This window comes from Camelus ferus, chromosome 9 (genome assembly GCF_009834535.1).
Source record: "Camelus ferus isolate YT-003-E chromosome 9, BCGSAC_Cfer_1.0, whole genome shotgun sequence".
Classification (NCBI taxonomy): domain Eukaryota; kingdom Metazoa; phylum Chordata; class Mammalia; order Artiodactyla; family Camelidae; genus Camelus; species Camelus ferus.
Window position 1 is genome coordinate 49,856,571 of NC_045704.1, and position 21,070 is coordinate 49,877,640.

Genomic DNA, 21,070 nt, shown 5'->3' on the forward strand with positions numbered 1-21,070 from the left:
AAGGTATTAGTAAAAGACTGTATCAAACATGTTTGTTTGAAAATATTGATGAATCTGTGATAAAGAAGATGGCTCAAGTACAACCTTCCAATGACACCACGCTTGAAGCACTCAGGATCTGGATTTAACAGAGAAACTGTAACTATAACTAAGTTAGGAAAATGTTCGTTCAGTGCAATTTGAAGAATGACAGCTTATCGCTAGCATGAAAATTACTTTAGTATATGTGATTTAAACATGAGGGTGACATAAATTCTTTTTATCAGTTTCTTGCAGACAAGCATAACTGACACTGATCTGTATAATAAAAGTAGGATCACATTGTCAACAAATGAGATTTGGAGGTTAACTGTTTGGAAGAGTATGTTCCAATGGCACAGATGTAGGACAGAGAAACACTACAGATTAAGGAGTTTCTGCTAGAACATAAATTAACATACAGCTTTCTTTCTTGAGAAAAATCTTAGTACCAAAAAAAAAAAAAAATCGCTGTTCTTAGTACAGTAGTAAAAATTGTGAATTATGTAAAGCTAATGCATTAAAATTTTAAATGACTCTCTTTATAAGTGATAAAGTTGATCATAAATGTGCATATGTTATAATGCACACTGAGGTACAATGATTTTGAAAAAGAAAAGTGCCTTGGGAATGATGAACTAGAATAAACTTTAAAGCTCTCAATTAGACAGTAGAACAGGCTTATTTGTCTGATACTTTTGACATTTTTAATAATCTTAGTACTTCCATTTGAGGAAGTAATTCAACATATTTTTCAGAAGCAAATAAATGGGAATAAAAATGAAAGTCAGAAGCCTGAAGAAGAGTCCCTACAGGTTAACATGTTTCAAAGAATGTTATGAGTTATATTTTCTATGAAAAAATACCCATACATAGGAAATTTATGCATCCAGAATTCCTTTTCTCCACTGAAATATAGCTTGAATTTAATTATAACTTGACAGGATCAATTATTGGAACTGCTACTGATGAAGCACTGAAGACGAAATAGATGAAAATACAGTTATCACTAATAATTTCACAATGTATATCAGTCAAATCATTATGCTGTACACCTTAAACTTATACAGTGCTGTATGTCTATTATTCCTCAATAAAACTGGGAGAAAAAAAGAAAACAATTAAGTTATTACTGGCTTTGTTTGGATAAAAGTAAAAATGAAAATCCTGAACTTAATGAAATTGCTTTAAAATCTATACTTCCACCCTCATTAATTTCACATTAATGCAGATAATTATCTAAACTATCTGTGGTAAAGGACCTTGATTTAAAACTTTCAACCTGTTGCAGACCAAAACTTTTATAAAACACAATAAAAAGGAATTATTAGGGGGAGACTATGGCTCAGTGGCAGAGTGCCGGCTTAGCATGTACAAGGTCTTGGGTTCAATCGCCAGAATCTCCACTGAAAAACTAATATATAAAAATAAATAAACCTATTTAACCCCCCCCTTCAAATAACAAAAATCGGGGGGGGGGGAATTATTAGAAAAATTAATTAAAGAGAGGTACAAAATACAGCCCTGTGAGATGGGTTTCTATGATGTGTTATTAAAAAAAAAAAATGAAAAAGAAGAGACATAGAAATAATTTATATACACGCTATGCTCTAGGAGTAGTGCCGTCACCAATTCAACTTAGATAAATTAACAAGAAAGAAATAAGACACTTGATGCATTAAAAACTTTAAAAATTAATACAAACGGTGTCTGTTCAAAGTGTGTGTCTAGATGTTAAGTACCGAGAACTGATATTTTAGTTTTTTGCTTCAATTATACAATAAAAAGGAATAACTATCAGTCACTTATACTCACACTTTCAATGATCAACATGCAGAATTACAGAATTTCTTTCCTTTTTCTATTTTATGTTCATTTCAGCTATATTTACTGAAATGTAATTTTATGTTTGTCTATTGAATGTTATTGTTAAAAGTTTGAGGTTGTATTTTGTACCTCTTTTTAATTTACTTTTCCAATAATTCCTTTTTAGCATGTTTTACAAAAGTGTTAGTCTGTAACAGGTTGAAAATTTTAAATCAGGGTTCTTCAGTATAGACAGTTTAGATAATAATCTGCATAAATGTGAAATTTACTGGATGTGAGAGTTATATTGTGCCAGGAAGGAGAATATCCCTGTTTTTAGGAAACAGTGATGAAGTATTTAACAGTGAAGTGTCATGATGTCTAATGGTTCAGCCAAAACAAAAATATACAGATACAGATGGTGGAGAGGTAAAACATTTACAAGTGGTAAATCTGTATGACAAGTATATGGGTGTTCATTATAATATTACTCTTGCAACATTTAAGTGTAAAATTTTTCAGAAGAAAAAGTTGGGGGGAAATTTTTTTAATTAATAAAAAGTTTTGATCCACATCATTTATAAAATTAACAATGCCAAATTCTTTTTTCCAAGATGTGTTTTCATTAAATGAAACAACTGTTGGAAACTAAGTATAATTTTTAAAAAATCAATTTTAGGGGAAATTATATTTACAGAGAGCATATAGGTCTAATTAATTACTATCAAGGAAAATAAATGTGTCCACCCATAAAATTACTGGTTGGCAGGTATTTTCATCTATTTTCATCTACCTCTAAATTACAGATCTGCTGTTTTCACATTAAAAAAATACTAAATAAATGGGGAAGAGGAAATTGTAGGCATGTAGCTCTTATCTACAACAGCCAAGAGATTAAGCCCTTACTCTTTTTCTAAACCAGTAACAAACCTTGTAACATGATCAATTAAAAAATAATATGAAGATTAGGAAATAATTTCAGAATCAAATTTCTCTCCTAATACTTTCAATTCTCACCTGATTTCAAAGGTTCACTGGGGCTCATACTTTAAAGTTAGGGAAAGTAATAAAGGGAGAAATGACTTACCCAAAGTCACAAAACATGGCAACGAGTGAGTGGAACCAAACACTTAACTCTTATATTTTCCTGTTTCTGTTCAGCCAACCACTCCATCCCGCAAACTACATTACCATATGTGAAAGGACCGTTCTCACATTCCCTGAGAATTCCGGAGCCACTGTTTTCCTTATATTTGAAAATATAACTCTTCCAAAATATTAAGATGGGTTGGAATGAGGACATTTAGAAAGAGGCTCCTTTTTAAGAGAAATAGTTTCAAAGTTTGTGAATGTTATCTTACCTGACTTCTTCACCAGCAAAATCAAACACCTTGGTGATTTTAACTTTTTCTGTTTCTTTAGGTTTTTCTAGCTCTTCTGCTTTGACCAACAATTTACTTGAACCTGTTTCTTCAGTCTCCTCTTCTCTCTATGAAAAGAGAAGTGTAATCAGTTTTATATAGGGATGAAACCTAAAAGAACCATCCAAACATGCCGTTTACAACGATTCTTAAACGTTTCAACTCTCTAAACAGTTAGACTTATTGGAAATTTATTTGATTAGAATGGCCTATTTTTTCTACCATACAGAATGTTTTACTTTACACTTAACAGAGTTACTGTCAAAAGGCATTTAGCCTGATTTCTGCTTATAAGCTTCAAATCTCAGTTTGTAAATTAAAAAACAAATTTATCTGGGGAACTTTGGGTATTTCTGAGGACGCATTCGTCCCATTCATCTATCAACTTACTTTAACTTGTGTACTCGGAGGCACTTTTGATTTTGGTCCCACATCATTGAGGAAACTGGCCCACAGTTCATCCTCCTTTTTTTTCCTTGCATCTTCTGCCCCAATGCCTTTTTCCTGTTCTGCAGCTGCGTCTTCCTCCTCACTGCTACTTCCTCCAGATTCCTCATTGGCATCCTCCTCTTCTTCCTCTAATGAGAGGCCTTGTTTTCTCTTCCTAATCACCAACAGTCCCAGGAAAAGGAAAGACAGGACAGACAATGCAAAATGATTCAGTTATCCCTTCCTATATTCCAAACATAATGCTGCAAACCTGAGAAAGCTTTTAAATCTGAGGACTACTGATTAACATGCACAATGAGGGGATTGGGGAAGCTGAGATTTTGCAGAAGAAAAAAAGAACTGGTCTCTTACAGTTAGTATTTTCCCAAAACACATAGACTCAAAATACAGTGTTCTACTTCTAAGTTAGGATCAGCTATTTTCACTGAGAAAACACCCCAAATCACCTCACAGAATCAATCTGTTCAAAAAGTGTTCTAAGAACATATAGATGCCAGATATTTTTGACTTTTTAAAAGTTACTCCATTTGGAGAACAGAGATTGAGGTAAGCCTCAAATTTATTCACAGTTTCTTCCTAGAGTTCTCAGGGCAGGAAGGCAGGGGGGAAATCCATGTTTCTTTCCATGTTCTGAAGATATGAAAGCTGAAATACAGGAAAACTCAAAGACAAAACAACTGGGTCTAAAACTTTTAAGAGTAAATTGTTTATTAAGACTACTCTGACTACACGTGAATCATCTAATACCTACAATTCTTTTTCAACAATCTGCTTTTTGCTTCAATGCCCAGGAAGACAGAAACATCAGTCAAAGAGGATAAAAGACTTCTATGAAAGATTCCTTTATCTGTTTAAATAACTTGTCAGAATTTTCCTAATTTTTGATGGGAGTGCAATTTAGTAACAGGCTTACGGAAAGTAATTTGCCAATATCTATAAATTTTTTTTACTGCATGTAACTCTGGGTCAAACAATTCTACAGATTTGATTTACAAATATACATGTGTACAAAGACCCATACACTGCAGTCTCATGGGACAATCTATATGTCTTTCAATAACAGAATGCTTAAAGTAAGATCTAGCCATATAATTTAACACTATGCAGTCAGTGAAAAGAAAAAGGTATAGTTAAATATACTGCCATGGTATCATCTCCAAGATGTGAAATAAGGAAAGTGAGAACCGAAATGCAGAGTTTGCTACTATTTTTTTTAAGAAAGTAAGAAATACATACACATACAGAATTATCTCTGGTAACATAGTTCTTCTGAGATAAAGCAGGAAGGGCTAGGGACAGGGTACATATTTTTTGCAGTAACTGAGTTTTTCCTTTTAAACCATGTGCACATGATATCTATTAATTTGTTTTAATTAAAGCTCAAAAAATTTTAAAGCTTGCCAGACAGTAAGAATTTAATGTAAAATGTCATCAAATATTTCCCTCACTGAGAAAAAGGTTAGAAACCCTGGCAGTAAGAAATCTATCATGAGATCAATCCCAGCAAACTGGATGAGAACAGCCCCTGACTTCTAAGGGCCTTGAGGGCAGCATCACCTGGCCGGAATGCTCTGAGCCTTTCTTTTTTTCCCTTTGGTTTTCTGTGTCTGCTCTTCACCATCCACTTCATCTTCCTTCACTAATTCATTTACATCATCTTCACTATACTCTCCACCTGAAATCACATAACAGGGTGGTCAGACAGACAGAAATAAAGGTTTTCACATCAAGATGAGACATTTTCATTAAGAAAAAGGTCTAGTACTTTCCACTGTTCTTCAGCTAACTAAAATATCATTTCCCTAGGGAAGTTTTCCCTGTTCCTGAAGACTGGGCTAAGTTCTCCTATTCTAGGCCTCAATGGCAGTCCATATTTCCCTCCACAACTCAAATCCATTTATACTTAATGTTTACAATTTCTGCTATGCTCTATATACCATGAAGACATGGATCCCTACGTCTTTAGAAGTATTTGCTGAACGAATGAATAAATGAATAAAGAGAAATTCCAAATCTACTACTGCACTTTTCAAAGAAAAAACTGATGTTCCCACCTCACCTTGGATATCACTGAAAAGTAAGCAACAGATACCTTGTCTCATCAGTAAGAGAGGTTTAGAATGAGGCATAAAGACTTCCAGTTAGACACAGCAGAAAAACAAACGCGTCTACTTCCCACCTTCAGACAGTCAGGGGTCCCCAATAAATGTGTAGCCCGGATGCCCAGTCTGGCCACATCCTGTGCGTACCAGTCAATAAACCTTCTACACATGAAGATTCAACCAGCTTTTTTCTTTTTTACTTCCTATAAGCTTTTGTTTGAAGTATAACATACCAAAAAGCACACAAATCTAATATACAAGTTAATGAAATTATGCAAAGAGAACACACTTGTATAACTAGGACCCAACTGAAGCAGCAGAACATGACCAGCATCACAGAAGGCCCCCTGTTCCCCTTTCCAGTCACAAGCCACCGCCCACATCCCAAAGGTAACCACTATCCTGAATTCTAAAGTCATAAATTAGTTTTATCTGTTTCTGAGCCTTAAACAGAAGCCTTAGAGTATATACTCTTGTGTTTGGCTTCTTTCACTCCACATTCTATTTGTAAGAGTCGCCCAATTTGCTGCATATAACTGCAGTTTATTCATTCTCGTCCTTAAATTAATATTTCATTGTATGACTAGACCACCATTTATTTATCCATTATTCTGTTGATGGACATTTAGTTTGGGGCCATTGTAAATAGTGCTGTTTTGAATATTCCTGCCCATCCAATTAGGTTTTAAATATTTCACTCAAATGAACTGAGGACCACCAAACACTTAAGAAAGTCTTCAATATGAAAGGCAAGACTGAAAACAAACAAAAAGGAATTCAGAGGAAACAAAATTAGAGGAAAAAAACCTCAAAAACTTAAAAAAAAAAACTTCATAATATTCTCAAAGAGGCATCCACAAGATAAGGATAAGATGACAAAAAAAAATTTCAGAAAATTAAAAAAATAAGTAACTAGAAAACTCTTAAAAATTACAGATATAGTAGAGACATGAAAAAAGAACAAAGATGATAATGAGCCAGCCATAAGAAAATCTGAAGAATAAGCATTTGAGGCCAGAGGAACAGTAAATATAAGAGTTCTAAAATGGAAACAAATACGGTATCTAAGTGATAAATGAAAGTGTTTAATGAAGAGTCTAAACATATGTAATTTTGCTTCCTCCTGAAACGCCAGTAAAACCACTACAGCAAAAGACAAACCCAGCTGCACTATATTTGTTTTTGTAGAACTAGAAGGAATAACAAAAAACTAATGAAAATTGCTATCTAAAAGGGTCAAGGTAGAACAGGATGGGGTAGAAGGGATAAAAGCAAAAGCTCTCTGTTTATCTGCAGAATTCTGAAAATCCCTTAAGAATGGCTTAAATAAACAAATAAACATAACCAAAATAACACAACCCACAAAGAAAGGATTTACTCTAAGGAGTTTAGAAATGGTATTCTGACTGTACATCCTTAGCAAGACGCATTCTAAAGACAAAAAAGTTCTATTCCTAGTAGTGACAACTGTTCGGTATTCTGAACCGATTTCCTTCATATTACAGGTAAAAAGCCAGTAAGTAGTTCTGCTAATCATGTTAGGAACCCAGATCCTCAGGTAAGAGAAATGACACACAATTATAAAATCAAAGAAATTAAGTGAAGACAAATGTTAGAAGTGAATTTAAAGTATGAATATACACTCTCTTTTTAAGATAAATATTTTCTAACTCTGTTCAATGAAATGGCACAGAAGCTCTGTCACTTTAGTAGCAATGAGCATTTCTTTAACGTTTGGATTATATTCTTTAATATGATTCATCACAAAATGGGCTCCCTGAAAATCCCAGCTAAATTCAGGTCTGAGGAAAGGAAAGCATAGGTGGAACAGGGACATTTTACTGTTCCAGAAAGCAAGAAGTTATTTAAGAATAACGGGTCCTGTTAAAAGGATATAAGATCCAGCTTGAAAGAACCCTTAGTGACCAGACCATTAAAAGGAATAACTGTTAGAATAAAACACACTGAAGAATCTACAAAAATCTGTGAGCCCTTATGACACTAAAAAAAGGCAGAAAAAATAACTTGTACTATTTTAAGCTACTATTAAGATCACTTCCTGTTTTGAAAATTGGTAATTAAGGGAAATGATATAAACATTTATCCTGCCCCAAATGATGAGGGAAAGCTACACTTTAGAGAAAAACATCAATAAATGTAGAAGAACCACAAAATTAGAAAAACATCACTCTCACACTCTATTGATAGTAGCAATTTAGGCAAGGAATATCAAATAATGTTTAAAAAAAATTTAGTTTCCATCATTAAATATATTACCACATAGAATACTTATCAGTTTCAAAGGAAAAAATAATTACACAATAGAGGGATCAAACTTATCATCCTGATCCAGCAGTCACAAGTACGGGAGTCAACCAGGTATTGTGTTTCCTAATGTTATGCATTATGAAACACACAAGTCGTCTATAATTTATTCTAGCCAAAATTATTTCATTTGAACCCATCAAGCTCTAACTTCCAATTTACAGAAAATTCAAGGGACAAAAGAACAGCCTAAAACTATACTGTGAGGGAGCAACCAGACAAAACCAGAAGGTGAGACATTCTGCAAGACATATGGCCTGATCTCTTAAACCAATCTATGTCACAGAAAGGGAGTGTGCCAGATTAAAACAGATTTAAGGGAGGGAACAGACAGGTGATGCATGAAGTCCCGAACTCAACTGTGACTTAGACAAATAAGCTATAGCCATTTCTGGTGGGCAGGGAAAATGTGAATGTGGTTTGTATATTAGATAAGTTTAACGTTTTACTGAAATGGATAAGGAGAGATTGTTATATCTCCCTGAAAAGAGCAGGTTATAAAGTAACATGAAAAAGGTGTGATTTCAGGTTGGGGAAAAATACAAATAGCCACACCTGGGTGTAGAAAAAAGATCAGAGTGGGTTTCACTAAGGGATTAAATGCTGATTCTCTCTGGGTGATGAGAATATAATGATTCTAAATTCTATGTCTCTTATCTGTATTTTCTAATTTTCTACAAAGTTCATGCACTGCTTTTGTAACAATATAAAGCTATTTTTCATCATAAAAATGGGTGAATGTTGCAGACAATTCAGACAAGGAGACACACATAGCTCTGGATCTTAAACATGAGAAAGGTGCTCAATTCCACTGATAAGAAAAAAGCAAATTTTAAACTACACAAACAACAAAAATGATTAAATTCCATGCAGTTACTACAAGAGAGTAAGAAGCAGAATAACATCCCTATAGATAACAAAGCACAAAATGAACAAATCTTTTTTCATTGAACTATAGTTGATTTACAATATTACACTAGTTTCAGATGTACAGCATAGTGATTCAGTATTTTCACAGAAAATGAACAAATCTTGTTCAAAGACAGAGCTTCCATCACCCTTTCAGTTCTCTATGCTTAAATAAGAAGCAAACAACTAAGAATCACCAAAAATCTGAGAAAGTGTCTAACATAATAAAGGCCAAAACAAACTTACAAGGTGAATAAAAATCACCCTGGAGGAAACAGACGTTGTTTCCTCATTTTATCAGGCTAGCATTGTTTGATACCAAAATCAGACAAGGAAATTACAAGAAAAATATAGACCAACATTCCTCAAAAACAGATGCAAAAATCCTCAACAAAGTTTTGGCAAACCAAATTCAGCACTGTAGAAGGATAATACAACACAACCAAGTGAGTTTTATCTCAGAAATAAAAGGCTGTTCTTGGGGGGGTGGGTACAGCTCAGTGGAAGAGCACATGCTTAGCATGCATGAGGTACTGGGTTCAATCCCCAGTACCTCTAATAAAAAGAATAGGGCTGGTGGGGGTGGGAAGGGACAGACTGGGATTTCAAAATGTAGAACAGGTAAACAAGATTGTACTGTGTAGCACAGGGAAATATATACAGGATCTTGTGGTGGCTCACAGTGAAAAAGAATGTGACAATGAATGTATATATGTTCATGTATAACTGAAAAATTGTGCTCTACACTGGAGTTTGAGACAACATTGTAAAATGACTATAACTCTATTAAAAAATGTTAAAAAAAAAAAAGAATAGGGCTGTTCAAAACTTTCGAATTTGTCACTGTAATTCATCACACTAGCAGACAAAAGGAGAAAAACCACACAATCAACAGATGGAGAAAAAGCATTTGACCAAATTTACCTCTCAGCAAATTAGGAATAAAGGGAATTTCTTTAACCTGATAAAAGGCATGAGGGGCAGTATATGCAGACTGCCGGTACCCAAATCCCAGCTCAGCTACTATCTAGCTGGGTGACTTCGGGTGCCTCAGTTTCTTCGCCTGTAAAGTGGAGAGCCTAATAGCACATACTTGGTAATGTCATGTGATTGAGTTAGTAATAAGCTGGACAATGTAAAATGTTTACAACACACACAAAAGGGATCTCTGAAAAACCTATAGCTAATATTATACTAAATGGTGAAACACTGACGCTTTCTCCTTAAAAGTGGGAACAAGGCAAGGATGTCCACTCTCATCACTTCTATTCAATATTTTATGGGAAGTCTGTATCAAGTACAATAAGGCAAGCAAAAGAAATAAAAGATATGCTTATTGGAAAATAAGAAATAAAACTGTTTCTGTATACAGACAAAATGACCCATTTTGTTGGGGGAGAGGGAAGGGAGAGGTGGCCTTGGAACTGTTAGTTTTGGTTACAAAACTCTAAGCATTTGTCAAAAATTCATAGCACAGTACAATGAAGAGTGAATTTTACCATATGTAAGTTGAAAACAGAAAAACAAAGTATTATTTATATCCACAGAGCAGTAAGACCTGCACTCATAATACTATTTTAACAAAGTCACAAAAGTTATTCAAAATTAAAAATATTCAAGGGCCAGATTTTGATGCCTGACATTGGTCATGGGAGCTACAAGAAAACAAAGCACATGCTGCTGTCTAGTGGCTTTGGGAAGTTCCCGGTCCACAGTGTCGAGGAGCTTCAAGTGCTGCTGAAGTGCAACAAATCTTACTGTGCTGAGACTGCTCCCAGCGTCTCCTCCAAGACCCCCGAAGTCATTGTGGAAACAGCAGCCCAGCTGACCATCAGTCACCAATCCTAATCAGGCTGCACAGGAAAGAAAATGAATGGGCAGCTTATGTGCACGTCGTATTTGTGTTAATAAAACCATAAAACTCAGGGTAAAAAATAAGAAGGAGAAAAAAGAAGTCAAAGGGTTAGAAAACAGAGAATAAAAATTAGAGAACCAGTCCAGAAGATCTAATATAAGATTCAACATTGAATAATGATACAAAAAAATAAAATGGAGAAAATTGTCTCCCCAAATTTAAAAGTTCCAAGAGGGCCAAGCACAGTGGATAAAAAGAGACTCATTCCAAGCTGTATCACTGTGAAATATCAGAAAATATCAGGAACAAAGAGAAGACCACAACAGCTTCCAAAGATAAACATATTTTTTACATAACTGAGTAGAAACTAGCAACAAAAGAGACAGCAGAAATATTGGAAACTTAGAAAGTAATGGAAGAATATCTTTAAAATTGAGACGGATTACCTCCCCATGCAAAAAAGAAAAACAAACATTTTTAATAAATAAACAACTTGAAAAATAAAATAAAATTTAGATCGAGAATTATTGTAGAACACAGAATTCTATACCAAATTATCGTGCCTGAGGGTCACTTGGTTATTTTTAGATAGTCAAGTTCTCAAAAAAAGACTTTCTACTCTGCATCTTTTCTCAAGAAGTTACTTGAATTTTTTCTCATTTTGGTGTGACACACTAAGAACAAAGACATCAGGGGACCCAAAAAACAGGGAACCCAAGAAAGAAGGAAGACAAATGGATAATCCAGAGTGGTGATGATGATGGAAGATCTTAGGTTTAAAAATGGTAATACCAAGTAAAACTGGACCAGGTCAGAAGGCATTTCAAAAAAGTGAAAATTCTCTAATGAATCTAAATATCTTGGGAGATGATTTAGACAATTCTGAGAGTTTATAGAGTCAAATCAGTAGTAAGTACATAGATGACTAAGCCACAACAAAAAAATGGCAATTATTAACTCCAGAAAAAACTAGTGCAGGCAAAGCAGTAACAGTATATACCGCATGGGTCAGCCATGACTGTGGTGTCCACAATTTCATTACAGAAAAGTAAACACTTAATACTAATCTAACTCAAATTTGATATTGAAACACTAGCAAGCTGGGGAGTTGGAGAGGGTCTTAAGGTGAAAGGCTGTGTATGTTGACAGTGAAGGGAAAGACTTAAGAGGGTATTAAAATGAGACCTAACATGGATGAGTGAAGTCCACAGACAACAGAAATACCAAATTTTTTAAAAGGAAAGCAGTTGCTTCTGGGGAGGACTGACAAGGATGAGGGGTGATGGGAGCCACTCAGTTTCAAAACAAGCCTTTTAGAAAATATTTTATTATTTTAAATAAGTGCATGTAGAACTTTGATTAAAATGAAAACTAGCTTTCGAATGATCACTCTAGCCCATACCTAAAGACCAATACTGGTGGAAAAGAATGGAATCTGAGAAACGCTTTGGGAAGCTATGGTGAGTCCTAGGGAAGATTAACAGTAGTTCTGCAGGAGTGAGACTGATACGGGAGAGATCAGAAACTAACTTTCCACGTAGACACAAAAAGAAATTAATGGCTGGCTGGACCAAAAGAGAATAAGCACAACTAATTTTTTAGGTTTTTGTTTTTCACCTGAGCGATTGTATGGGCCGATACTTATTATAGAAGATACGTAAGAGATGGGGAAGCCAGGGGAAGGTGCAGGATGGCGGAAGGGCCGGGTTCGATTCTAAAAGCCTACTCAAAAACAAAACAAAACAAAAACCCCCACAAATGTCTGAGAAAAGAGCAATGGGTATATACGCTGCAAAAAGGTGAAGGGCATCATTAAGTAAACTTTCTAACAATTCGATCGCTTTTGAGGGTAGAAAGTGAAGAGATCTATCTTGGACGTGACGCTAGCTAGCAATCCCCTCGAGACAGAAGGTCTGGAGATAAGACTGCCTCTCAAGATTTCAGTGACGGTTGAGGATCGGCGAACACCGACCACCGCTAGTGTCCCCAGAGGCACGGCCAGGTTCACACGCCGATTCCCGCGCTCCGAGAAGGGGCGGCAGCCGAAGCCAGGCCACCAAGAGCGGCTGCGCGAGACGTCCCCGGGGACTTGTCTTGGGCCAGCGGGGCCCTGGCGGTGCAGGTACGCGGGCGAGGTTGCAGGGCGGGGCCGCTCGAGGCCCGCGCCACCGGGCCACCGGGCCCACGCACGCCGGGCCAAGCGCGCCTCACGTGAGGCACGGGGCGGGGCGAGCCGCCTCTCGCCTCAGGCAGAATCGCTCACCAGACGGCACGTAGTCTTCGTCCTCTTCCGAAGTGGAGAAGTCTTCAGAGTCGAATTCCTCCATGTCGCTGCCGTCCTGGGCAGACCAAGCCACAGGGCCGCAACAGCTGCCCCCAACAGCAAAGCTCTAGGGAAAGACCATAGGACTGCGGCGGGGGCGGGCGGGCGGCGGCGGCGGCGGCGGCGGCTGGGGCGGCCCTTCGCAGCTTCTACACATGCGCAGAGTGCTACGTGATAGCACTTCCGGGCTAGTTCCTCGGGCTTGACGCTACTGTGGCAGTTGGCGGAACACAGGCTCCGTGCTGAAGCGGTGCATGCTGGAACTGGTAGTCTTCAGAGCTACCAGCAGCTTTGGTTTAATAAATATGCTTAGAAGAAATATATTTTGTCCGTGGGTATACAGTTGACCTTCATTATTCACAAGTTGGTATTTTCTGATTCGCTTACTTGTTAAAATTTATCATGAGCCCCCAAGTCAATATTCGCGGTGCTTTCTGGGGTTATTCGCGGACATGCGCAGAGAATGAAAATTTTGAGTCAACCAGTGATGTGTTATATACCGAGGTTGTACAAGGCAGACGATCCGCTATCTTGCTTCAGCGCACGTGCTGTAAATAAGTGTCCTTTTCGCAGTCTATTTAGTGTCGCGGTTTTTGCATTTTTGTCCTTTTTTGTTGGTGATTTCGTTGTTTAGAATGACCCCCGAGCATAGTGCTGAAGTGCTGCCTAATGTTCCTAAGCGCAAGAAGGCTGTGATGTGCCTTATGGAGAAAATACGTGTGTTAGATAAACTTCGTTCAGGCATGAGCTGTAGTGCTGTTGGCCGAGAGTTCAATGTTAATGAGTCAACAATCCGGTACATCAAGAAAAAGGAAAAGGAAATTCGCCGATCTGTACGTGAGGCTGCTCCGGAAAGCGCTAAAGTGACATCCATAGTGCGTGAGGAAGCTATGGAATAGATGGAAAAGCGGCTCAATTTGTGGATTCATGAGATGACAACTGATATAAAAGGTGTGGTGGACAGCATTGTTGTGAGGCTGAAAGCCAAAGAAATTTACAGTCATGTTACCCAGGGTCAGAAAAACGTGAAACCCTTCTCGGCTAGTGCTGGCTGGCTTGCACGTTTCAAAAGGAGATATGGTGTGAATAACGTTAAACTTGCCGGTGAGGCAAGTTCTGCAGATCAGGAGGCTGCGTAAGAATTTAAAAAATACTTGCTAAGTGTTATACAGGAAAAGGTATATGTGGAAGAGCAGGTCTTCAACGCTGATGAGACTGGCCTATTTTACAAGGACATGGGCAAACGAACGTATGTTACGCAAATGGCCTCCAAAGCCCCTGGCTTTAAATCATTCCAAGACTATGTAACCCTGCTTTTGTGCACCAATGCCAAGGGCGACTTTAAGTGCAAACCCCTAATGATGTACAGAGCTCCAGGTTCACAAGCGCTTAAAGGGAAAAGCGTGAATCATATTCCAGTCCATTGGAGGTGGAACAAAAAAGCGCGGATGACGTCTGATTGGTTCCACAGCTGCTTCATACCGGAGGTTGAATACTATCTCCAGGGCAGAAACCTGGCCTTCAAGATTTTATTAATTTTGGATAATGCCCCAGTCCATTGCTGTGAAGAACTAAAAAATGCCCACCCCAACGTAGAAGTTCTTTTCATGCCCCCAACTACTACGTCTCTCATTCAACCCCTGGATCAGGGCATAATAAAAGCCTTCAAGGCGCACTATACTAGGGAGCTGTATAGCAAGGCTTTTGAGGCTCTCAAAACCAGCAAGGAAACTACCATGATGGTCTATTGGAAGTCAGTCACTATACGCAACGTTATTGATTATGTTGGCACAGCCTGGGACAACATCAAGCAGGCTACTATCAATAACTGTTGGAAAAATATTTGGCCAGACTGCGTGGAAAATTTCGAAGGCTTTGAAGGCGTTACAGAAAGTATAAAGAACAGTGTCAAAAACATAATGCATATCACATGGCAGATAAGTGGAGAAGGCTTTGATGACATGAGGGAAGAAGATGTGGAGGAAATTTTGGCAGAGAAGGCAATAGAACCCACCAATGAAGACCTGGACGAGATGGCAAAACAAGGCGTTGGAGTCAGCGATGATGAAGACAATGAAAGTCAGCCTAAGAGTCCAGGAATTGTCCCTCTGACAGCGGCCAAAATACCAGAATGGAACTCTGCCTTGGAAAAAATTTTCAATGACATGGAAGAGTGTGACCCTATGCTTGATCACAGCCTCAAATTTAAGCGCTTAACCTCCAGTGCTTTTGCCCCCTATGCCGAGATGCTTAAAGATTCCAGGCAAAAAGCCAAGCAGACAGGGCTGACCCAAATTTTGGAGCCAGTTTGGAAGGGGAAATTGCCAACTCCATCAGCAAGTGGTGAGAGCCAAACCTCTGAGGTTGAACTGACAGATGTCAACCTGCCACCCTCTTCCTCTTCTGCAGAATGAGTTCCACCAAGCTCTCCCTTGGTTTTTGTGGGGCAAGCCAAGGTCGAGAGATTTAACCACACTGTGCACTCTGCCATCACAGAGCCCACAGCTTCATCAACAGTAAGATTTTAGTTAATGTTTTTATAAAACTGTAAACACTTCCTCTTTCATTTTTTCAGGACTTTATTTGCATTACTGTACAGTATATAGTATGTGTTTATAGTACTCTATGCATTTACTGTACTTGGGTACTACATGTATTGTGCGTGTTTGTGTGTGTGTGTGTGTGTGAGAGACTGAGGCAACGAGTTCAAGTAGTACAATCTCAGTATCCTGGAGTACATTACAGAAAAAGCCTCATTGAAGTATTTCATTATAAATACTGCATATCATTCTTTGTAAGAAGGAGATATTAAATAAGGTATCTTTGAACAGAAACACACATAGAACAAGGTTATGTACTGATTAGTTGATAAACATGGTATGAGCAGAGACTCACAGGAACCAAACCTTGCATTTCTGCTAATTGCGTGTGCATGGTGACCTTATAGACGTAACTACTGTGAACAAGGATCAACTCTACTCTAGAATTCAGACATCATCCACACCAGCCTCCCTTCAAGTTAATGCATGTGGAAGTACAACCATATATATCCTTGTCATTTTGTCAGATTAAAAAATTTAATCCAACTATAGGAGGTAGTAATCAGAAGCAAATGCAGATGAGATGTCAATGACTAACATCCTATTTGTTCAGGTTTTCAGCTGAAACTTTTCAGCAGTTGTTTCAGCTGGAAATTGCACCTTGTTGATATTCTGGACTAGACTGGGTCTGTGTCACCCAATCCTGATGTCATCTAAGTCAAGGAATAGATGAAATATGTCTTTAATTAAAAGGACATTACAGTGACGTTATGCCAGCCAACTTTTTAGAACAGCCTGATTGAGACATAGTTCACACACCACAAAATTTACCCATTTAAAGTACATAATTCAGTTGTTTTAGTATATTCACAGGCTTGTGCAGCCATCACAATAAATTTTGGAACATTTTCATCACCCCAGAAAAGAATCCCTGACCCATTAGCCGTCATTCTCCATTCCTCCCCAATCCCCAGCCTCAGGTTAATTTTTCTATCTGTATTTTTCTGTTCTGGACATTTCATATAAATGGAATTATACAAGATATGGCCTTTTGTGACTGTCTTCTTTCACTTAGCACGTTTTCAAAGTTCATTTCTCTTAGTTATATACCTCTGGAATTGCTGGATCATGTCAGAACTCTGTGCTTTACCTTTTGAGGAATTGCCAAACTGTTTCCCAATGCAGCTGCACCATTTTTTACCCTCACCAGCAGTGATTTCTCCACACCTTTGCCAACACTCTTATCTTTTTGATTAATGTCATGCTAGTGGGAGTGAAATGGCATTTCATTGTAGTTTTGATTTGCACTTCCCTGATGACTAATGATGTTAAGCATCTTTTCGTGTCTTTGTCCATCATGGTATATGTTCTTTGGAAAAATGTCTACTCAAATCCTTTACCCATTTTAAAATTGGGTGTCTTTCTATTGTTGAGTTGTTAAGAGTTCTTTATATATTCTAAACACTACCCTCTTATAAAATATATGACTTGAAAATATTTCCTCCTATTCTCTGGATGTCTTTTCACTTTCTTGATGACATCTTTTTTTCTTTTGAGACTAGTAAAGGAATTAATTAGGTTACACTGCCAAAGACAACAGTGGGCCACACAGACGAGAGGTGCCTGTGTGAGTTGATGGCATCCTTTGAAGCATAAAAATGTTTAATTGGGATGAAGTTCAATTTATCTGTTTTTTGTTTCATGTCCCTTGTGTTTTGGGGGTTGTAACTAAGAAGGTTTTGCCTACCCCAAGACCACAAAACTTACTCCTGTTTTCTTCTAAGAGTTTTATAGTTTTAGTTCTTACATTTAGGTCAATGACTCATTTCAGTAAATCTTTCTTATATGAGAATAATAGACAAATAGATGTGAAATTAGGACCCAATATCTGGAAGTTCACCATTCTCAGCCTCATTTTCCTTGGACAGTGTAAATGAACCCAGCAGTGACAAACTGGGATGTGGCCTTTTGCCCCATCCCTGGGGTCTGAGGGAAGGATACACTGGAGTTCTTCAGCAGACTCTCCTCCAGCATCACCCCACTTTCCCGTCTCCTCTTTAAGCTCACTAGCACTGTATACATTTGTTCAAATTCACAAACATAGTTCTGACCACTTTAAGGGTAACCAGGGAACTATTTTGTACTGTGCCAAGTAGTTTAGTAAAGAGGTCAAAAATTGGTTAGCAGGGCAAATCCAGCTCAAAGACATGCATTGTTTGACCTGAAAAGCATTTTACATGACTTTAAATTAGTTGCCAGTTGTGATATTATGATTTTGAAGAGATACATATTTGATCATTAGATGACCAAAATATATTTCTCATATATATTTGGTCTTCATCCACGGTTTCTGGCTCACAGCTCCCAAACCCTTGGAATTTCCTAAGTGTTGGGAGTTATAAAAGTGTCTTGTGTTATATGAATGAGGTGATTTTTAGAAGTACCTAAGGATGGGGGCTGGTTGCCAGGACAACCAACCATGTGATTAGAGGATTGGAACTTTCAGTCCCCATAACCCTCCACAGCCCAAACACCCCTCCCCTGCCCCTGCCTCTGGGGAGAGGTGGGGGGCTGCAATGAATCAGTCCCCAATGGCCAGTGATTTAATGAATCATATGTACATAATAAGCCACCATAAAATCCCAAAAGGACAGGGTTTGGAGAGCTTCCCAGTTGGTGAACATATGGAGATGTGGGGAGAATGGTGCTCCTGGAGGAGGTATGGATGGTCCACACCCCTTCTCCATATCTTACCCTGTGCATCTCTCCTATCTGGCTGTTCCTGAGTTATATCCTTGTAATAAACCAGTGGCCTAGTAAGTAAAATGTGTCTGAGTTCTGTGAGCCACTCTAGCAAATTAATTGAACCTAATTTATAGCCAGTCAGTCATAAGCACAGGTGAGAACCTGAGCTTGCAAATGGCACAGAGTGAGGGGTAGGATGGAGGTTCCATCCTGTAGGACTGAGTCCTTAACCTATACAATCTGATGCTATCTCTGGGTAGTGTCAGAATTGAGTTGAATTGTTGGACACCCTTCTGGTGTCTGAGAATCATTTTTTGGTGTGGAGAACAACCAATATACCAGCACTTAAAAATTGAGAGATTTAAAATTTAGATTTTCAACTTCCTTTGAAAAACTGGAGGACCTGGCAACACTGGGTGCATAATCCCACAAAGCAGAAATAGGCTGGAACTGAGCAATGGCTTTAGATGAATCTCTGCGGTTGGCCACAATACAAATCCCAACCCCCTGCAAGATTCCTCATTCACTATTACTGTATTATCTTGGCAATAATTTATGGAGTCCTTCCTGCCCAACTCAGCATCTTTAGTCCCTCATCCACTTTGGTTATCACCTTTTTGGCAATGGAAAGTTCCTCCTCTGTTGGGTCCTGGTTACAATCTCGGGGGCTTCTGGCTGAACTCTTCATGTATCGTGTATCCCTCTGGGGTGCCAGAAATATTCTGTATCTTGATCAAAGCACTACCACTATGAACGAGTGTATAAATATGTAAAAATTCATCAAGCCATACATTTAAGATTTGTGCACTTTACTGAATGTTACACTTCAATTGAAAAGAAAATTAGATTTTGCTCCCTCCTTCCTCCCTAGAGGCGGTGCTGGAGAGAGAGAGCAGAGATTTCGCAGTCTGAGAATCACTCAGTACTCAGTCCTAGCTCTCTCCGTGATTCATTGTATGATTGGATAAACTACCTAACCTAACTTTTCTGAGCCTTGTATTCCTCATCTGACAAAAATGAGGACGATACCTACCTCACAGTGTTGGTGTGAGGATGAAATAGAATATTGTTGATGAAAACTCCTTGCACAAGGCCAGACATACACAGTAGGTGCTCAATAAATGTTAGTTTAGTTTCCCTTAAAAAAAAAAAAGAAAATTAGAAAGAGACAGAATGGATGAGTAGTCTCTTGACAGACATTGTACACCTGTCTGCAACGCTTGGAACTGCAGCAGTCATCTTGTGACCGTGGGGTAAGCTACTCAAATCGGACAATCCAATTTGCTGAATGTGACAGAGCAGAAAAAGATTTATGATTTCACAGAGTACTAAACCAATCTTGGAGCCTTTTTTCATGTGCACTTACTATTGAAATAATACATTTTTTTCACAGACTATCAGCTTTCAGCCATGCCAGTGTGTAATCAAAAGCTTCCTGACGATAATCCACAGCCCACAAAGTGGAATTAATAAGACTCAAGTTCACATGTAAGTACAGTTTAATCACATCTTTGGACAAGAATTTTACCATAAACTAGTAAGAAGCTGAACATAAAAGAAATACAGTTAAACATATATGTTAGGTACTAGGTTATAAAAAACCAAAAACTGAAGTTGGACAACTTTATTACAAAAGATTAAACTCACTGGCCACTGAAAAAGAAACAACAGTTCCAGTTCACAGAATTGAAAGTGATTCTTTATTCATAAACATTTATACCAGAATTAGAAATGTCAGTAGAAAAATAAAATTTAAATAACTTTCTATTGTACAAAGATTTGATCATTCTGACTGTAGCAGTTAGTGAGACAATCTAATACAAAAAGTTAAGCTGATTTTGGCCACAATCAGCCTAACAGAGTGCACAAAAAGGAAATGCATGTACACAGAACTTTCTGCGTGTGGACAGCCGATGGCACCAGGACTTCACATTCCAGGAAATGGTTTCTCAGGGAAGGCTGGTATGCACTGAAGGTGTAGTAAGAACTTAATTCAAAACAGAGCAGTCAGAAAGGGCATTGGAATCAAAAGCTAACATACAATTTAAAAACTTTAGAACTAACATAACAAAGGGCTTAAAGGTAATCATTTGCATGAACTTTTTCTCATCAGTTTAGACATTTCCTAAGTAATGTTTTGCTGTTTTAAAAAAAAGTGAGTTAATAGCACAAAGAGACATCTTTATCTTGGAATATTCAGTACTCATTTATTTATATGGATTTAAGTTTTCAAGAAATGCCTTCATTCTAAAACCCCATATTAAAGAATGCAGAGATCAGCTTTTATGATTGGGGCTGCCTCCCTCTCCTCGTTAAGAAAAAAAGGAAAACTGGATGCACAGCTGGGGGAGGGATGGTTGCATATGTCTCTATGAAAGTAGGCAAAAATTCTGAAAAGCTATATATGGTAAAATAAAATGTTCAACACAAATGTCAGTATTTTTTCATCAGAGCAACCACCCCTAAATAATTGTGCATTTTAAATGAGAAATTAAAAAAAAAAACCAATAAGGGGGAATAGACATTCCTTATCATTCAAATAGCTTCTCCCTAAAAACATTTCAAGCAACAAAGCT

General features: G+C 37.7%; 2 protein-coding genes across 3 annotated transcripts in view; one reads left to right on the forward strand and one right to left on the reverse strand.

Annotated features, from left to right (window-relative positions):
* The window catches only part of CFDP1 (craniofacial development protein 1), a 104,135-nt gene extending 90,744 nt beyond the window's left edge, over window positions 1-13,391 (reverse strand). The window contains exons 1-4 of one of the 2 annotated variants that reach the window (XM_032486763.1): window positions 13,150-13,391; window positions 5,253-5,370; window positions 3,636-3,849; window positions 3,186-3,313 (exon numbers count right to left, since the gene is read on the reverse strand). In XM_032486763.1, coding sequence (XP_032342654.1) covers window positions 3,186-3,313; window positions 3,636-3,849; window positions 5,253-5,370; window positions 13,150-13,213 — 524 coding nt within the window. In that variant the 5' untranslated portion in view covers window positions 13,214-13,391. The remainder of the gene's footprint in view (window positions 1-3,185; window positions 3,314-3,635; window positions 3,850-5,252; window positions 5,371-13,149) is intronic. The other variant, XM_032486762.1, reaches the window with a different exon arrangement.
* A 127-nt stretch (window positions 13,392-13,518) lies between these two features.
* Window positions 13,519-20,121, forward strand: LOC116665813 (tigger transposable element-derived protein 1-like). The gene is made up of 2 exons (XM_032486761.1): window positions 13,519-15,725; window positions 19,888-20,121. Exon 1 carries the CDS (start codon window positions 14,445-14,447, stop codon window positions 15,621-15,623), a length of 1,179 nt encoding a protein of 392 aa, XP_032342652.1. The 5' UTR covers window positions 13,519-14,444; the 3' UTR covers window positions 15,624-15,725; window positions 19,888-20,121.
* The last annotated feature ends 949 nt before the right edge of the window (window positions 20,122-21,070 follow it).